This window comes from Corvus brachyrhynchos, unplaced genomic scaffold (assembly GCF_000691975.1).
Source record: "Corvus brachyrhynchos isolate BGI_N302 unplaced genomic scaffold, ASM69197v1 scaffold115, whole genome shotgun sequence".
In the NCBI taxonomy this organism is placed as follows: domain Eukaryota; kingdom Metazoa; phylum Chordata; class Aves; order Passeriformes; family Corvidae; genus Corvus; species Corvus brachyrhynchos.
In genome coordinates, this window is record NW_008239553.1 from 20,155,901 (window position 1) to 20,174,597 (window position 18,697).

Sequence of the window (18,697 nt, forward strand, 5' to 3'; positions counted from 1 at the left end):
TTGTAACTGAAGTCATTCCTGTTTTCATTCAAAATGCAAATCCGCATAATTAAATTATTTCATTGATTCTTAGTGCCCAAACTGAGACACAGAAGGGAGGTATTGTTATGACCCTGAGATTAGCTCAGTTGGTTAGAGCATGGTGCTAATAACACCATCATCACAGACTTGATCCCCAGCTAGGCCATTCATTTAAGAGCTGGGCTTGATGATCCTTGTGGGTCACTTCCAGCTCAGAATATTCTGTGATTCTGTGAACATATGCTAAAAACTCCTTGTCTAGGTCAGTGTATCTGTTGATGTGCTGTAACATGTTTGATTGCCATTAAATGCTGCAAAAATTAGGATCTGTGATTGTCCCAACTTTAAAGTGACAGATGTCAGTTGGTCAGACAAGTGAAGGTTGTGGGTGTGCACACAGATATGGATGCATGTATATGCTTATGAATGCAAAGTATATAAAATTATGTGAAATAAAACGTGGAGCAGGTTAAGCTTGGAATGACCACAAGCACAATGAAATCACAAGTGAGTTATGAGTACCAATAAAACTTTTATGCAACACCATATTATCATGTCTTCTGCATCTGCTGTGTCTTCAATAGAAAATCTACTTCAGAAATGTCATGTATACCATTTTAGAATTATATGGTAGTATTTATTGTACCCTTTCATCTGTAAAAGCCAGACCCCCTTTATATCAGTCCATCTGGAAAGGCCCTAAAATGAAAAATAAAATATATTTTAGAAACCATATCTAAAATAGCATTAGTTTTCAAGCCATTAAATATCCTGTTTATATGGTACTGCTTCTCAGAATTATCAGGAGCTAGCAGCTGGAAACCTCTTAGTCTTCTTTAGTGGACTCTGTATATGGAAATTCTATGAGAAATGTCTTCTTAAGGGAATGCATGAAGTTTCACCATTGTATGAAAACATCATCCTTTTACATTGTACAGTGATGCACCCTTATCCAATTGTCTTAGCTTCTACCCCTTCTCCACAGGAAGCAAAGAGGAAGCAATATTTATATCCCTTGTGTATATTTCCCACTGTTACTTTCTTGCTGGGACTGTGGATATTATATGTAGATTTGCTTGTCTGCTGGGGGATCTCCTCTGTCATTTGAGAACTCTTAACCATGTGATGCTTGCTTTCTTGGTGTTTTCTGACTGGTTTGAAATCCACTTAGTCAACATGTGTAGTTCCCCACACTTTAATTTTTCTTATTAGCAGAAGAGCCTGTGTATTTCTAAGTTTTTGCAGCCTGATACTTAACAAATTCATTTATGTTCCAAGAACCACCTCTAGCCCCAGTGTCGTATGACAGGAGCCGAGATGAATTTCGGTCTGGTGTCAGCACCACTGCTTTCTGTTTGGAACTTCACACTCCTCTTTTCTAGCATCCTCTTGGGATTATTAGTGCCAGTACATTGCTTTATTAAGAGCATCTGACAATGCAGCTGATACTGCCTATCAGAATCACAGGTGCCAGAGAGGATTAACAGCCATGTTTAGGTTGTATCTAATGAATTCCTGCATCCTGCTGAGGAAATCACTGCTCCCAAATTAAGGACCCATTTTATCAGCATAACTGCAGTGTCCAACAGTATAGTGTATTTCCCTAGCGGAATTTACCTAGAGTAGAGATTAGGACTTGTGTGCACATATCAGCGGACACTCTTTTAAAATTTGGCTTAATGGCACTGATACAAAGAGAAAAATGCTCCAAGTTACAAATTCCTTGACTTAATTCACCCCATGAAGTTTCCACAAATGACAATATAACAAATGTCTGGGAGAAAAAGTGAATTATTCTTAATACTGTTTCTCAGGAGTTTCTTTTTTCTATCATGTCAGCTCCCCATCCCTTCTACTTTTTTTGTTGTATAAGTTTGCATACACATAGGCAGCTTTCCAATCATTCTGTTTGCTGACACTGGTAGCCTCACTTTTCAGCTTAACTGACTTCCACTGCAAACTGTTACTGATCCAGTAAGGTTTTACATAAGTTTACATTCCAATATATTTTTCAGTTTCAGCAGTCTCCTGAAACCTCTATAGGACTTGTAAACTGTGGATTTAGACTTTGGTGTTTCTAAGGAATATTCTATCACTATTCAATTTCTAACATTTTCAGTTTCAGAAGTTGCTGAGATCTGTAATTTTTCTGATTTGTTTTAATAGGGATTTCCAAAAATCTCCTTTCTTACATAGGGGTATAATTAAATGCTTTGGAAAGAAGGTGTGACCCTCTTGGTGCAGACTTTCAGAACAAATCTATAAGCTCATTTCTTCTGCTAACTTGATTTGGGGACTTGAGTTCTCAGACTTGGCTTCTGGGGAAAAAAAAAAAGGTGGTGACAGGCAGAAAAGGCCATGTCTTGTGCCATGAAATTGAGCTTTCACTTGGAAGCAATTGTGCAGAGAAATTTGCCTGATGTTGCAGTTGTATATATTTAACTTGTAGAGGGTATACTACTTCCTTGGAATTAATTGGACAGTTCATACCCCACAGACCTGTAGCTCCCATATTTCTGTGTATACATCAAATACTTCCATCTGTTATATTTAATGCACCTTTTAAGGGATTTTCCACATCCTTGACGGTAGATATTTAAAATTTGAAATTGGATAGAGATGCATCTACAATGTGCATTGTGAAATATTATTTTTCAGGTACATTTTTCCTAGAATATAATTTGCAAATCAATGTGCTAGCATTCTATATAGAGTTCATTAAACCAAGTATGTACTTTACTGTGTCATTCAGTAGGATTGTGTATCTTTACCTGTGGGTAAGGATGTGCTGTTTTCTCCTGTACCTTTATCTCACCATTCCTATTTCTTAGCCAGACTGTCTTTTTAAATAAAATTGCTATTGGTATAGAATTGTATAGGGAATGTAATGTGTTAACCATACTAAGGGAACTGTCATGGAGAGATTCCATTTGTGTGTTAAGGGCCTAGCTGATATGCCCTTCCCAGTCTGAAGTGGCAAAGATGGCTACAAAAATGCAGGTGGTTAAGAATATCAAAAAAAGAGAAACTGTAGTTTATTCCCAAATTAGAAAAACAGGTAAAATAGAGCTCTTAGCTTCATGTTGTTATATCGGCGTGCCTCAATTCTACTGATTTACTTCATATGTCAGAGTGCTTTTGTAGATCTGGCCATTATGACTTTTTTGTTGATAAAATCCAGGGTTTCAGGAAGGGTTGTGGAAGCTTGAGAGAAGCATTTGCTGTTCCATTATACATACTGGTTGTATTCTAGCTCTGTGGTAAACCAATGACTAGCTAATGGAATCGTGGCTTTAACTTCATCAAATTAGTAGGTAAACAAATGAAGCAAAGGAAAGATAGACCCTTAATGAGGTACAAGAACAGTTTTTACTCACCTTGCAGAATGATGGACAGACACCAGCACCAGCACCAACCTGTATCCATCGAGGCAGATGTACTGTGAAGCTTGTAATATCCTGAGGTTGAACGCTTTGCTCTGTGTAAAAAAGGGAAAAAAGCCCCCAGCTGTTAACCACTGTCATCATGCTGCATTCCGGAGTTTTGCACCAATTAAGCAAATAGCCCAGGAGAAAAATCTGAGTTATCTTTGCGTGTTCTATATTGGTGGTAGCAAGTGATACATCTATGCAACAGTGTTGCATAGATGCAATCTGTGCAAAAAATGAATGTCTCAGCATTTCCAACAGTTCCATGTAAAGCAGAAGGTTCTTTCTGATCAAAAAGTGATCAGTCTGCCATGTATGTGGTAGCGAATTACAGTCAGAAATGTGAATCACAAAGTGGGCTTTCTCACCCCACTAACAAAGGGTACTGCTTCCACTGCAAAGACAGTTGAACAACTCCTAAAGAACAGCTTCATTAAAGACAGGAAGTTTTACATTATTACACCAGACTTAAACTTCTGTGTCTCAGCAGTTACTACACAACCTGTTTGGTCATCTTGGCTGCACTGCAGCCCCTGTCAGAGGTGACAAACACTTGAATCACCTTTTAATCTTCTCCCAAGAGTCAGAATTTGACAAAAATTAAGGCAAAATTGTCTTACAGTGAGTCAGAAGAAGCAATGGCACCTAGACAGATAAACCCCACACATACACAGTATTCTTGGGAATTTTTTCATGAGACTGACAGCAGACAAAGGAAAGGCAGGCTAAAAAGAAAGTGGTGTTAAGAGTAGTTACATATGTTGGCTACTACTGAAACTCAAATACTGTCATTACTTTTAATCATTCAAGCATGGAGTAACATTTTATATATCCTGAAATCTGTAGCTCTATGTGCAACAGCATTTTGAAAATGTAATTTGTAGAGATCAGCAGTGAAAAAGTAAATTGGTTGAATGTGACAGAATGCTAATATTGATGAATGTCCTACTTTGTTTATTTTCTTTCAGTTTGCAAGCTTTGAGGAAGGAAAAGTCCCGAGATGCTGCTCGCTCTCGCCGGGGAAAGGAGAATTTTGAATTCTATGAGTTGGCAAAGTTGTTGCCACTGCCTGCAGCCATTACCAGCCAGCTTGACAAGGCATCCATCATCCGACTTACAATTAGCTATCTGAAAATGAGGGACTTTGCTAATCAAGGTGATCCTCCATGGAACTTGAGGATGGAAGGACCTCCACCTAATACATCAGTAAAAGGTATGGAGTAAATATGTTGTGTACTACAGAGTATGGCAGCCTTTAGTAACCTCTAAATTGAAATTTTTACTTTCATCCTTTCTTCTTTCCCTGCATATCAAATCCTTTAAAGGGATTCAAATGTGGAAATCTGAGGTCTGCATGAGAAAGACACCATGTGAAGGTGAAATAAACCTCTTATTTTAATTATTTTTTATTTAACAATGTAACTATTATAGCTGTAAGTCTTCTGGGCGATGTAGACTAAAGTGTTTCAAGTTATAGCTGTTATTGTGTTGCTTTGTTGTAGTATTTTGCATAAGGATGTGTTTGAGAGGAACATGGCATTATTCCTTGATTTGAGAGCTCAATGTCTTAATTTTCTGGCTATACCTTAAAGGTAGAATCACGTATTTCTGAAGTTTGAAAGCATCACATCCACATGCGTAAATTTTCAGGTGAGAGACTAGGATGTTATTTATCCTCTCATTATGTCTATAGAAATTATTTTGACTTCTGAGCCAGTAGGCATCTATTAAAAATTAGACTGTTTTCAGTATTAAATTTCCTCTTTTAATGCTCAAACAAGCAGTTGGGCAGCAAAAGCAATGTTAGATGTGACTTGCCACAAACTAGAGGCTGTGTGCACGTTGCTCCTAATAGTCTTTCCAATGACCTGTGTAAAGTGGATATTTTTGTAATTTATTATTTTTTCAGCTTAGGTTACCCGTCTGGATGAGTGAGATCTCTGTCTGATAAGTGTTTTAAATTAAGGAGTAAGACGCAAAACCAGAAATCAGGGTTACCAAAACCTGGGATTTCTGGGTGTCCTGGCTTTAACAGCACAGAAAACTCCTCTCCTTTATTTTTATCTACTGATCTCACATTTTGAAGGAAGCGTATTTTTGGAAGAGGCATATGAGATTTGAGCACTTCAGGTTTTTTCCACAAATTATGAACAATGAACTCTTAGTCGACACTAAATTAGATAGAATGTATATATCATGAGGCCGACAAAAAAGCTACATTTAAGGGTGGAGGGAGGAGGTAGAAATAGAATCTTATTTATCAGCCCACAGTTGTCTGTGTTGTCTCGTGTTGATGGTGCAAAGGGTTTTTACCTGCTTTTCCATTTAAAGGAAGTGATATTATTTAAGGAAAGTTATAATTTTCAGTGAATGGAGAGAGGCATGGAGGGCAAAAACCAATGCAGTTTCAGGCTGAGGATTTAGTAGCTGGACATAGTTACATCATTTCCTATATTTAATTTATATTATCTGCCACATCATATATAATTCTCATGGAGACGAAAAGGCAATAATTACATCATCCAGGGCATGAGTATAACATGGTTCATTAGGCTTCTGATATAATATGCAAATGTTCCCCATTTTTACAGGATGAGAGTTTATTCTCAGGCAATTAAACAGTATTTCAAGTTAGATGTAAAGTGGACTCTGCTGTGCAATCTATGATCTGTCTGTGCTTCTACAAGCTGTCCTGTGTTACTGAAAGTCTGAGCTCTGCCGATCTCTGTGTATATTTCCAGAGTATCTGGGATCTATTTTTCATTATCCTCTTCTGGAATATATACCTGAATATATAATCTTCCTTTTTTTGCAAAGATTCTAATGAAGAAAATAATTTTACAGAACAAAATCATAATCTTAGGCAACAGCATAAATAGTCCAATCTAGATTAATGTTTCTCCCTATAAAAGAGTTGGGAACATTTAATGTCTGTTCACCCTATCTGATAGAATAACCCTGCCCTTCCAGCCATCTAGTGCTGTGGTTCTCATTCCTTTAGGTGTAAGGGGTGTGGGGGCTCAGGAAGGGTTTTGACTTTTTTTCCTTCTGTTTGGGTGCTTAGCTTTATCCTAAGTAGGATTGTATTATTTATGTGTCAGTATATAGAAACAATGCTTGATGAAAGAATGTTTCATTGTATAATTCCCCATAAGCAGGTTTAACTGTATAGTACAGGTATATTTTATGACTTCACCAGTTCTCCTTACATAGAAACCTGTTAACACATTCTGATCAAACATTCATGAAATTACATCAAAAGAAATTCAGTTTCATTTATTAAGGCTGCTTTTTGCTGCCCTAGAAGAAGTTCATATGTATAAACAAGCTCACATAAATAGCTTGCAGCTTCATGTGAAGTATGGTTGATAAACCTACAATAAAACACTAGATATTATACTTTGTATGTGCACAAACAATCTTCTGAATAGACTTAAAGACATTTGGAAAATCATTTGAGAGGTACTTACATTGTGTAGGCAGCTGCAATTTTTTTTCTTCCCCCAATGTGGTTGTCTGCTTGTGTTAATCATTAATTTTAAAAGCTTAGTTTTAAATTTGTCCCCCAGTACCATACAGCAATTTAATAGTTTTAATTTAGTATTTCAGGAAGGTGCTTTACTCTGCCCTGTATTTATCACAGCTTTTCTTGGAAGTCTGTAAAGGCTGATGACTTTGTTTTCTTGTGCCTATTGTGTAGTGATCACTACAAGTTGTGCTTGCAAACGAGAACTCAGGTAACTCCATATAATATTTTCAGAGTCGATTACTTCATGGAAATATCTTGAGCAATTGGAAAGTAACAGATAGTTTTCTCCATTATTTTAGAAATATCTGTACTGTTATAATACAGATCAAATCTGCAATGAACATTATGCATTATTCAAGAAATGACCAGGCATTCTCAGCAGTGTTTCAGCTAAATAACTGATGATTGTAACCTTTAAAGAAATCTCATTGTGGTGACTATTGGTAAATCATTTCTCCATTCATAGTAATCTTTATTTAGAGGCGATCTAGAAACTATTATAACTTTTATTAATCTTAGAAGCAATAGCCAATGATCTGACATTTGCTAAAAATGGAAAAAATTTCCATCCTCTAATACAGCAGACTTCAGTCATTTTTCTTTTAGTACATTGTCTAAGGCTTTCTGTCTGTAGGAAGTCTCAGTTATAAACAAATACACACACAACTTATAGCAAATGAGTTTAAAGACAGTTCTTAAAGACCAGGATATGATTCTATATGGAAGAAAATAATCAAGATATTACTTAAAGTCAGTAGGAATAAAATTGTCTTTGATAGTACATACAGTGTGTTATGAATAACAGTACTACTCTCCTCTGTTTCCATCCTTCCAAAACTCTTTCTTCTGAGTCTGGAGTATGTTCTGAGGACAATAGTAAATGAGATGCTGATCATTTTTTTGAATTCAAATATGAGTTTTCTGAAAGTTATCTGGAAATGGTAGTATTTTCATAGGATAAGCTGTGTGTTAATCCAGGAAGTGGTGCTTTATGTGGCATGGCACTTGAAATCCTCTTGTGCATTTTGATACTAGGCCCTGTAGTCCTGTTCCAACATCAAACTCTTGTGAGGACCTTTGTCTTTTAGAATATTGTCTTCAAATTATTGACTTCAAATTTCATTGTACTTTTAGTACATACTGTTTCTCAAAGCATTCAAAGATCATGAAAGTTTTCATGTTCTTTTCCATTATATTGTGGATTTTTTTTGCCAAGCCACATGTTTTTCCTTTTGTTTTTTGGTTTTGGTTTTGTCTTTTGTAGTGAAAAGAGGAAGGGAGAGGAGGAGTGTGAGGCACGGTGAAATTCTTTGGTGTGTTGAATGTGTTTGGTTGACGTAAAGTCATGCTGTGTATTTTGATTTTGGGTAATAATTTTTGGGACTTTGGTTCTGACTCAGGACCTCTGTCACTATAAAAAGAAGGCTGGTGACCCTTTGCCTTGAACAGAGTTCCCAGCTTTTACAATTTCTGTTTCTTTTGAAGCAGCAATTAAATCCAGCACTCTGTGCCTAATTTTGCAAACCCTTGTCCTGGAAATTTGCATGATGAGATTGAAATAGCTATAATATTTTATTTTAATTTTTTTTTTTAATTGAAGTGAGGTGTTAATTTCTGTCTTTGGAGATACCAGTGTTTTTGCAGGGCCATGAGCCTTATTTTCTGTTGAATGGTGTGGCATGTGGAAACTAGAATATGTAAGACAACTTTAGGTACATCAAATTAAAGGTGGGTTTATAATTTTTATTTTTCTAAGACAAAAATTTACATTTTATATTACATAGGTAAAAAACCTCTTACTTCTGCTGTAAGGGAAGAGGTGAGTGAGAGACTGTAGCTGAGGAATGAAAAAGGACTTCAGTAAATAGTACTGACTGACTGGTAGGTTGTGTAAAGAATGTGACTTTTAGTTTAGCCATCTCTACTTTTAGTGTTCCATGTTCTACAATTAATTAATTTTACACAATTGTGTTCTGGAATTTATATATCATAGGAGGAGAAATCAGATGCCCTCAAAAGTATTTGTGGTGTATTGAAATATTTCTTGTCCAAATTGTTCCTGTTCAGTGTAAGTAAATACAACTCTCAAAAGTTCCTTGCCGTAAAGCATTCAATGTTGCTTCAAGTCTGCATTGGTAGAGAGATTAAAAAAATTGATAAACACAATAAGAAAAATTATGCTTTAAAACAAAATTACACTTTTTTTCCTTCAAACTATCATGTTTTTCAAAAGTTCCTTTCTCAAAATAAACAAAGTATGTAATTCTAGGCTGAAAATGAACTTGATGTCATATCACATTGTGGGGCTTGGGGTTGAGGAAATAAGTCTAGCACTTTGAATTCTCTGGGAAAGAAAATAAGCAATAATGATAATTGGAAAGTATGGTAATTGTTATCCCAAATGTCAAGTGGAATTACTTTCATTAATTTAATATCTTTTTCTCATAATTTTTGTGCTAGATGTGTATGCATTTATAAGAGATAAATAAGTTGTTATCTTCAGGATGATCTCATTGTGGAAACACTTTAAATAACATTACCTGTTGTTAGCCTTTTATATTTTAAATGGAGTGTTGTCTTCTGAGCAGGAAGTGCAAGATAGTACATGCCTTTCCCTGCTAAAATACACAAGACCTCCAGAGAGACCAGCCTTCTGTTCTGAACCCCTACACAATTCTGTTTCAGGGAAACCACCTATAAGGGCAAAGTTAGAATTACTTTCTTCCTTAGTGTGTTTGGCCTAAGACACTGTTTTTCAAAGTTTGGTGTGAAAAAGTCAATGAGATGAAAACAGAATAATGCAGATGAATTGGTGGTATTCCTTGATAGGAAAAAGGTCTCCAAATCCAAATCCTTTGTGCAGAATTTCTACTCTTGCGCTGGAGAATTCTTTATAGCCCTGTAATTTATTTCTCCCTGCCTTGCAGGCATTGTTCTTATGACAATCTGATCCCTGTTTATATATAGGTCACTATCGTGCTCTGACTATGTATCAGTATCAACCACTGATTGTAAACATAATGTTTGTCCCTTGTAAACTTGTTTATGCGGCCATAGGGACAATGCAGCCATATGAGGAGGTACCTTAGTCTTCGTCCTATTACCTGAGTTAAAGATGATTAGTTGTTGTTTGAATGTAACAGAAACCAAGTGCTGAAAATTTCAGGAGGTCACTGGTGAAACATGAATATTCTCTGTGAGAATTATTGATGGTGCTTTGGTATGAAAGATATGGGACCCAAAATGAGGTAGCTCTGTTTGAATCTCACTGTCACAGACAAGATGAATTGAATATGGGACTAAGAGTTGGTGGTTGCCTGGTGACAAGTGATCAAGACCTGATTAACTTCAAATTTGGCAAATGGAGGAGGGTGTCAACCGATATACTTAGTGCATTTGAGGGACTAATTGCCTAGTGGGGAAACTTATGAGTGAAATTGATTGTGAGGAAAAATTTTGATGGAAAAAATTAGAGTAAAAGTTGACTAGAACCCCTAAAGAAAAAATTATGAAATTATAATTTCCTATGCACCTGAAAACTCTAAAACTGCATACTTTTCCAGAATGACAGTAAAATAGTTAATTTGAAAAAGTATGTATGTGTATTTATAGAAAACTTAGTGAATTAAAGGGAAATATATAGCAAGATAAGCTGGAATGTCTGAGGTGCAGGATGCTGGCAAAGACAAGTAGAGACATTAAGCATAAAATCTAATGGGATTAGAAAAAATCAAGAAAAAATGGGCTTATGTATATTAGAAATGTGAAATAATTCTGGCAACAGTATAGGCTCTTTAGCAGTAAGATATAATAAAACTTCTAATGATGCAGAAAAGGCAGAAGAGCTTGATAAGGTTTATTTAAGTGCTTGCTTGTACAGAATCAATTCTACAAGTCTTTCGAGTTCAGGTTACTGATAAGTTTTTAGGATAATCCATACTTTGCAAGTGCTGGTGATGTGAAGTTTGTAGGATTGAGCTGTTTTAGCCTCAAAGCAGTTGTAGGCAAAATACTGGGAAATTTCCTGTACCGAAAGGGATAAGATTGTTATATTTTTTCAACAAATGTGGATAAATGGAAAGCTGTTCTTATCAAACAAACCTAGCTCAAATCTCTGAAATTGCAAGTGCAATTAGCTAGGATATGCGTTGTATACTGAAGTATTTGTAAGGCATTTGGTGTCCTAGTTCATAACAATTATGGTTTTAAAATACTTTAAGAACATTATATTGGCAGAGCCAAGTGAAACACATTAACTGTATAATTAATTGATCTTGGAAAGTGGATTGAAGTGAAAGTTACTATTAAGAAAGGAGTTTCTGTGTTTTTCTATAGAAACTGCTCTGGATATGAGCATCAAGAAACTGGGAATAAACACGGCTTGAATGCTGAGTTAAAATTTTCAAATTACTATGATGTTTGGATCATAGACCACGATCGATGCAGCTTAGTAAATCAAACCTAAAATTTATTTGTTTTAGTATGAGAATGTTGTTGTTGTTGCTATTATTATTATTACTATGACTACTACTACTACCACTACTACTATTATTATTTTAATGTTTTTATTGCTGTTCTAAATGCTAGGCTACTGGAGTTAAAAGACTTTTTGAAAGGTTTTGGTTTTTTGTGAAGCAGAACAGAAATAATGGGAAAAGCATTTCAAGCTCAGCTCTTCTTTTTTTTTTTATTTTTGATGAAGCAGCGCATAAATGAACCTACCTGATCATGCCAGTTCTGCTAGCAGAAATGATAGAATGATTTACTTTCTCATGGTGCTTTATTTGTACCATAAAAAGTTCTATCCATCACTTCTGTGGAGACACAAAATATTTACTGCTGATAACAAATTAATACTTTTTCTAAAGTGTTGTCAATCAGATGTCAGTCCCTAGAAGAGTTGTTTATTGCTAGAACTCCCCCTTGAAACTTAACAATTAAATAGGAAAAAAAACAAACAGTAAGTGTTTTAAGAGCAAGGAAATAGAAAAGGTGACTTTAGTGTCTTTTCTCTCACTCACAGCAACTATTGTATTTCCATTCTGTAACACTGCAGTTCATCTTCCTTTCTCTTCTTGTGCTGTTACAATGATTTGGTCAACATTGCATATTCATTATGTTCTTTTAATACAGTATATTATTCTTAGCCATTTGAGGTTTTTTTGAGTCCATAGCTGGAACCCCAAATATGCAAAATGTGTTCATCTTGTACTCAGCATCCAGGGCTGACTCTCTCCTTTTTGTAGTCCTGCATTTTTCTCTACATGTTTGCATCCTTAATGCAGCCTTGGTAATGAAAACAATCTGGTGAAGAATATTAATATTTAAAAGAAACCCAAAGTTTTTAACTTTTCACTTCATTCTTTCTCCTTTCAATGTGCATGTCTTTTTGTGTATAGTAGTCTTTAGCATGTCAGTAAAAATTTACTCCTCAGCTGAGAATATACTTTCCTCATTCCCGCTAAAAGTTGGTGGGTGTTGCAATTAAAATTCATGGTTGAGAAAATTGATGGTATAGACTGAGTGGGTTTTGGCAAGAGCATGGGCTTCAGACTTGCAGAGGTAAATGTCAGGAGGAGTATAGTGTTGATGGTTGCTTTGGCTCCAACCTTAGCAGTGATACTAAAATAAGCCAGGGAAAACGTTCACATTAAAACCAAGTTAATTTCTTGTCACTATAATGATATGGATTTTCATCCAGTAGAAATTTCTGAATAAAAGTCAGTGCCACAACAGTCCTCTTTTCCAAAGCTCTTAATAAAATGCTTCCATATGATTTTTACATTCATGTTTTATGTTGCATGGGTTAGCTCCAGGTGGTCTTTTTTAGAAGCATGAATATCTTAAATTATATGAGCAGTATACAAAACCTTTTGCAATAACGCACATGATGGGGTTAGCCAATTACAGATGTGCAATGAATCCGGTGTGCCAAAAGCGCTTGTTCTGCTTTTTGCTTGTAGTAATCAGGAACAGTAATCACTGCTGTAGTTTTTGATATGTAAAATGAAAAAAGGCTGTTGCTATCTGCAGATTGCAATATCTGATGGAACTTTTTATTTGTCTTTTTATTCGCCCTTTTCTGAACAGAAGGAAAGTGCCTTTGCTATGAGTACTTTGGACACTCTTCAGTCAAGCTTGATATCATAGTGCACCATTTTACAAATGAAAGTGGTTGAGGAACTGGACCTTGTGGTTGGATTTAAGTTTCAGTATAGCGTTCATACCTTAGTCTCCTCAGCTGGGCAGAGAATGTAAGGACGTACATAGAGCCCTGCTAAATTCAATAGAGCTTAGTCTTCTATTATTGTAGTTTATTGGTTTTCTGGGTCATCTGAACTTCTACCATATATCTCCCACTGAATGAATCCTGCTTTTAGATCTTGTTGAGGGATATCTATTGCAGGGATAATAAATACATCTGTATGAAGAAATAGATTAACGAATTGATAATGAATGCAGCAGAAACCTAAAAAACCCCTCAAACAAACAAATAAAAAAGCCCAGACGGGGATGCTTAGAGGGAACAAAGCAGGGTAACTGAATGGGCTTTTATAATATTTGTTTTACCAAGAGTTACATCATTCAACATTACAAGTAAAAAATTATGTCTCAAAGAAAATACTTTGTATGAAATGAAAGAAAACACAAAATCTTTTTTTTTGAAGTAGAAAATCTGTGTTTCCCATATCATATGTCTGCAGTTGTACATTTACTAGCATTTTCTAAAGTGACTGTCCCAATATTTGGCATAAATAAGAGAGCCCTGGAAGTGAAGTTTCAAGTGTATGGATTTATTAATAATATTTATTTTCATGTAATAGTTATATTCAATACCTTTGGTCAACAGAGCAAGATTTAGATACTGAAGGTAGATCCAGCAGTTTTTAAAACCAAGGTGCAGTGATTTTATATCTAAATAATATGCAAGTATAACCACAGTCTGACCAAAGTTTGACCACACTATCAACGCAGCTTAATTTCTGCAACTGTGCTCTTTGAAGCCAGAGGAAGGAAATCGAGTTTCCACCAAATCCCTATGCTCTTGTGGTCTCCCATTTCAATCAGGGATATGAAGTAGAATACAATGAATCCATAGTAAAGACTTTCCCAGGACATTAGAGAGATCAGTAAAAACTGTTTTCATTAGCTGTCAGTAATTAAAGAACACCCTTCATATAGAGCTTACAATTTAGAGAACATGTAAGCCTCTATATCTACCCGAGATCACGAGCAAAATGAGAATCACTACACAGCTGGAGAACTTGTGTTGTTTTAAAATGTCAAGCTCCCTTAAGAAACATATTTTTCTGTTTATTTGCTAGCTTTTAAGCCAAAGTGAATATTTTTATTTTAAATTTCAAAGGTTTTAGTCATACTGCACTTTCTGTTTCTATGGAAGGAAAGAAGGGCAAATGCCTAAGAAAACAGGTAAATACCAGTTGTGGCAGTGTTGTCTGCCTGAATGGAACTGTTAGAAAATTCTTACCTTAATTTCAGTGCTTGAGCTCATCATTCCCTATAATCCTTACTCACAGAGTTAGCTGAGTGCATCTGCACAAGCATGTGTGTGTTGTCACTTTGAATTCTGCTTTTATCCTGTACAAATTGTTTTTGCTTTGCTTTGCATGGGATGGTACCACAGGCAAAATTCTGTGTCTTATTTCATCATCTTAAAGCAGTTAAACACATATTTATAATCATAAAAGGAAGACAGAGAAATATCTTTGCTCACATTTTAATACATATAGACAATTTCCAAACTTTACCTATAGCAAGTAGAATAACATCGTCAACATTGCCTCACTTTAGATCTTAAAGAAAACCATTTGTGCGAAGGTTAGGAAAAATCAGGAACTGCTTTTTTATTTTCTTTTATAAGTACATATTGTATTTCTACAATTATAAGAGCAACTGTACATCTATATATCCCCTTTCAAATTTGAATTACTGTGTATGCGAACTGTTTCTCATCCTCTTGATGCAGAACAGTGATGATAATGCTAATAGAGAAATTGAGGCAAACACAGATTTAGGGCTAGCTTTTCAAAAGAGCACAGCACTCCAACTGGAGCCAGATTTCAAAAGATCTCTGATCCTATTCAGCAACAAAATAAATAGCCAGATTTTCAAAAGATTTCAGCACTTTGGTAATCTGATCATAAGAAGCAGCTGCTGAGCACATTTACAAAGCCAAGAGTGACTTTTTCAATATCCCATGAGAAGTGTGTGTAAGAGCAGGGAATAGAGCCCTCTTCCCATGTCCTAAGACCAAGAGTCCAGTTCTTAAGTAATAACACTCTCTTCATGTCCTTTGCAAGAATGCTATATTTAATGAAAGGAAATTTAACCCATTTAGAAATTTAACCCATTTCTGTGAGGAGAAATTTTTCAGAATATCATGAAGATTTACACTCAGGGTAGATAATGAAGAAATCAAATAGGAATATTGCTAATCCATTTTATATTGAATCTCTGTGATATATTGCCTTAATTAGGTGTATCTTATAATAAGAAAACCCCTCCCTTTAGTAATTTTTAAAGATTTTATAGTCCACTGCCAATCTTTTAAGTGTCAAAAGAAAAAAAAAATATAATAACTAGGTATTCTAATAAAATCTAAAAAAGCCTGTAACAAGTATGTTGTATGGCAAGTCCAGGTGTGATTGATTTTCTGTGGACTTCCAGCCTCCTACAACATTCCAAGTGCATAGTTTTGGGGTTTTTTATTTAAATTTTAGATGGTTCTTTCCATCCCTTCCTAGGGATGAATAAATGGGATGTTTAATTTTGTTCTTCTGAAGGTAAATTCTTTTTGTCATCTACTTAATACCTTAAAATGCTATTTTCTCTTTACCTCTATATATCAGCTGTTTCTGATTATTTTGTGTATCAGTGTTGTTATTTACTCTTCTTGTCCTGCTCTTTGTAATTTCTATCTCTCTCGACCTTTTTTTTTTCCTCTGCTATTCTTTTGTTCCAGCATCTATCCTGAAGATTTGAAGGACAAGTTTTCTTTTATGAATGTTACTAAGGAGCTGAGAGGAAAATTAGCAGCTCACCTAACCTAATCATACATTTGTTGTTAGTTTCTTCAACGTACCCATGGAGCTTCTTGATTCTCCAACAAACTTATTAGACATAAAGGAACTGTATTTTACACACAGGCATCTATGAGAAGCCATTTGCTATGTATTTACTCACTCACCACTAGCTTAGAGTCAGCCCAACAGATGTTCCTTGGGTAGAAGCATCTGGAAAAGTCAGTGCTTAAACAGCTTTACAAAATGTACTTATTGGCAGTTTTTGGTGTAGCTTGGTCTCCAGCAGCGATTATGCCAGACAGTGAATGTGGCATGGGATGATCTGTGAAGATATCCATATCTGCATTGAGAGGGTTCTCATTTTATCTGTCAAACAGGAAGGTGAATTTTGGAGACAGCATCTGTTCAGTCTGAAGTGAACTGCACGCAAAGGATAGATATGATGGCCATAAGGTGATTGGTCCTGGAAGTGCAGAGCACTCGAAGAACTGTTTTGTTAAGGTACAATGTTGAGCAGCTCTGATAAGCATCCAGGCTGACTTCTTGCAGACCTGAGACAACCTCATCCAGTATTTTCTGCATCTGTTTGAGACACAGGCTTATCTCTTTGGAAAGTATCTAATGTTGATGTAAAGCGTTTAAATGATAAAGAATCAACTACATCCCTGGGCAGATTGTTCCAATGGTTAATTACTGTCACTGTGAAAAAAGTGTGCCTCAAATGTAGTCTTATTTCAGCTTCAGCATCCAAACACTGGATCTTGTTATGCCTTTTTCACTAGATTAATGAGCTGCCTACTGTCAGAAATCTCTTCCACATGTAGGTATTGTGATCCTCTTAACCTTCTTTTCAGTAACTAAATAAATTGAGCTTTCTGAGCCTTTCACTATAGGGAATGACTTTTAGAAGTCTAATCACTCTTGGAGCTCTTACTTGAGTCCTATCCCATTTTCTAAGATATTTTGAGAACGGAGGAAACCACAGCTGAACACAATACTTCAGTAACACTGTCTTAAAAACCAAAAGTAAAACTTTCAGTAGCTATTCCAAAGTGATATTCTTTGGTTTAACCCAGTGACATATATTTGATATACAGTTCCATGTAATATAGACATGTCATCTTGGCGAGTTTTTTACTTTGGGAATTAACATGAATGTCTGTCTCATTGTGATGTGGTTCTGGATTCCTTTTGCTGATAAGGATTGAACAATGTCAAGAGGTGAATTCTCATGAATAATTGTGAATGCTGAAGGTTACCCTTGATTTTATATTTTGTTTCAATGGCATAATTCTTTCAGTAGGAATAGGTTGTGATAGAAAGAACTGAACATAGAGAACAGGCACCACAAGGTGAGACTAGGGAAGTAATCTTCTGGGGCAAGTGGCCTTCACAGTTATGATATTGAATGGGCCAGGATAGTAGGAGTACAATATTATCTTACCCACAGAATTCAGATTTCTGGGAAAAAAAAATATCTGTTAAGAGTTGTCTGAAAAGTTCCTTATGACACCTTGCAGTCTGACACCTGTCTTATTCAGACAACTTGCATTGTCATGTTTGGTATCAATTTCATATCTGGACAAGGGAAAGCACAGCACACCCAAAATGAGTGAGCTTAGGAAATCCTTCCTGTGCATACACAAGCGGTTCCCTTCAACCCAGACCTGCCTCAAAGTCACCTCTACAATCCTAATACTGCTGTGCACAAAAATTAGGGGTCTGTGAGGAAAATTACTTTCTAAGAGAGCATATAACTGAAGCCAGAATGTGTATGGAAATAGGAAGAAAATAATTCCTCCTGAATTCAGACATCCTCTGGTTCAAAATTAGAGTTAAGTGAACTCAGACTATCTGCATTATTTGAGCTCAGCTGTCTCTAGTATTTCCAAGGAGTGAAAAGAGATGAGACTTGTCTTGAACAAAAAAAATGGCTGCTTCAGACTCAGGTAGTTTCTCCAGAGGTGGAAAGTAAGCCACAGATTTTGCCAGTGGCTTCCTTCAGTTGTGTTCTCCACATTAAGTTCTGTAAGTAACAGACAGAGGTTTCAAGCTCTCAACCATTTACCACTGTGAATTGCCCTGGGAGAAAGATATTTTACTTTCTTTTTAATCCTATATAAAAGCAGTCTCCTCAGACTTCTGGGTCAATTCCTTTAACTTTCAAAAATGCAGTTGCACTTAACTTTTGGCCAGCAATTTTTGGTCAGCTCAGGGGAAACTGTGCTTCACTCCTCACTTCAGAGTCCTGGGATTTCACTTGTCCTCAAAAATTTGGGGTGAGTTCAGAACTTAGGTCTTGCTTCTCTTGTTTGTGAAGTGAGTGAGAAAAGAAAATCCTTGCATATGTAGTGGCCTAACTCATCATTTCTCTGCTGGGAGGACACTGAATGTACTCTTATGGGCAACAAGAGACTGCTGACTCTCTAGCTCACTTTCTTTCCTCATCTCTCGCATTACCCAAAGGACAATTTTGCAATTGACTGTGCCCACATTTTCCCTTATATCTTCCCCAAAGATTATATACTAGGATTGTGTTATTCAGAACACCAGTCAGCATTTAAGAATGCTTTGGCATCTTTGCAGAAACTGTTAGCTATGAGTTATCCAATGATAAATTGTATATTTATCTGAGGATAAATAGGATAAGTACATTCATTTGAAAAATTTCCCTA

At 35.9% G+C, this 18,697-nt stretch overlaps 1 protein-coding gene across 1 annotated transcript in view; it reads left to right on the top strand.

Annotated features, from left to right (window-relative positions):
- NPAS3 (neuronal PAS domain protein 3) overlaps positions 1-18,697 on the top strand; it is a gene marked incomplete at its 5' end in the record, with an annotated part of 605,288 nt that overhangs the window by 180,485 nt on the left and 406,106 nt on the right. The window contains one exon of the mRNA XM_017741637.1: positions 4,418-4,662. Within this exon, the coding sequence (XP_017597126.1) occupies positions 4,418-4,662 (245 nt within the window). The remainder of the gene's footprint in view (positions 1-4,417; positions 4,663-18,697) is intronic.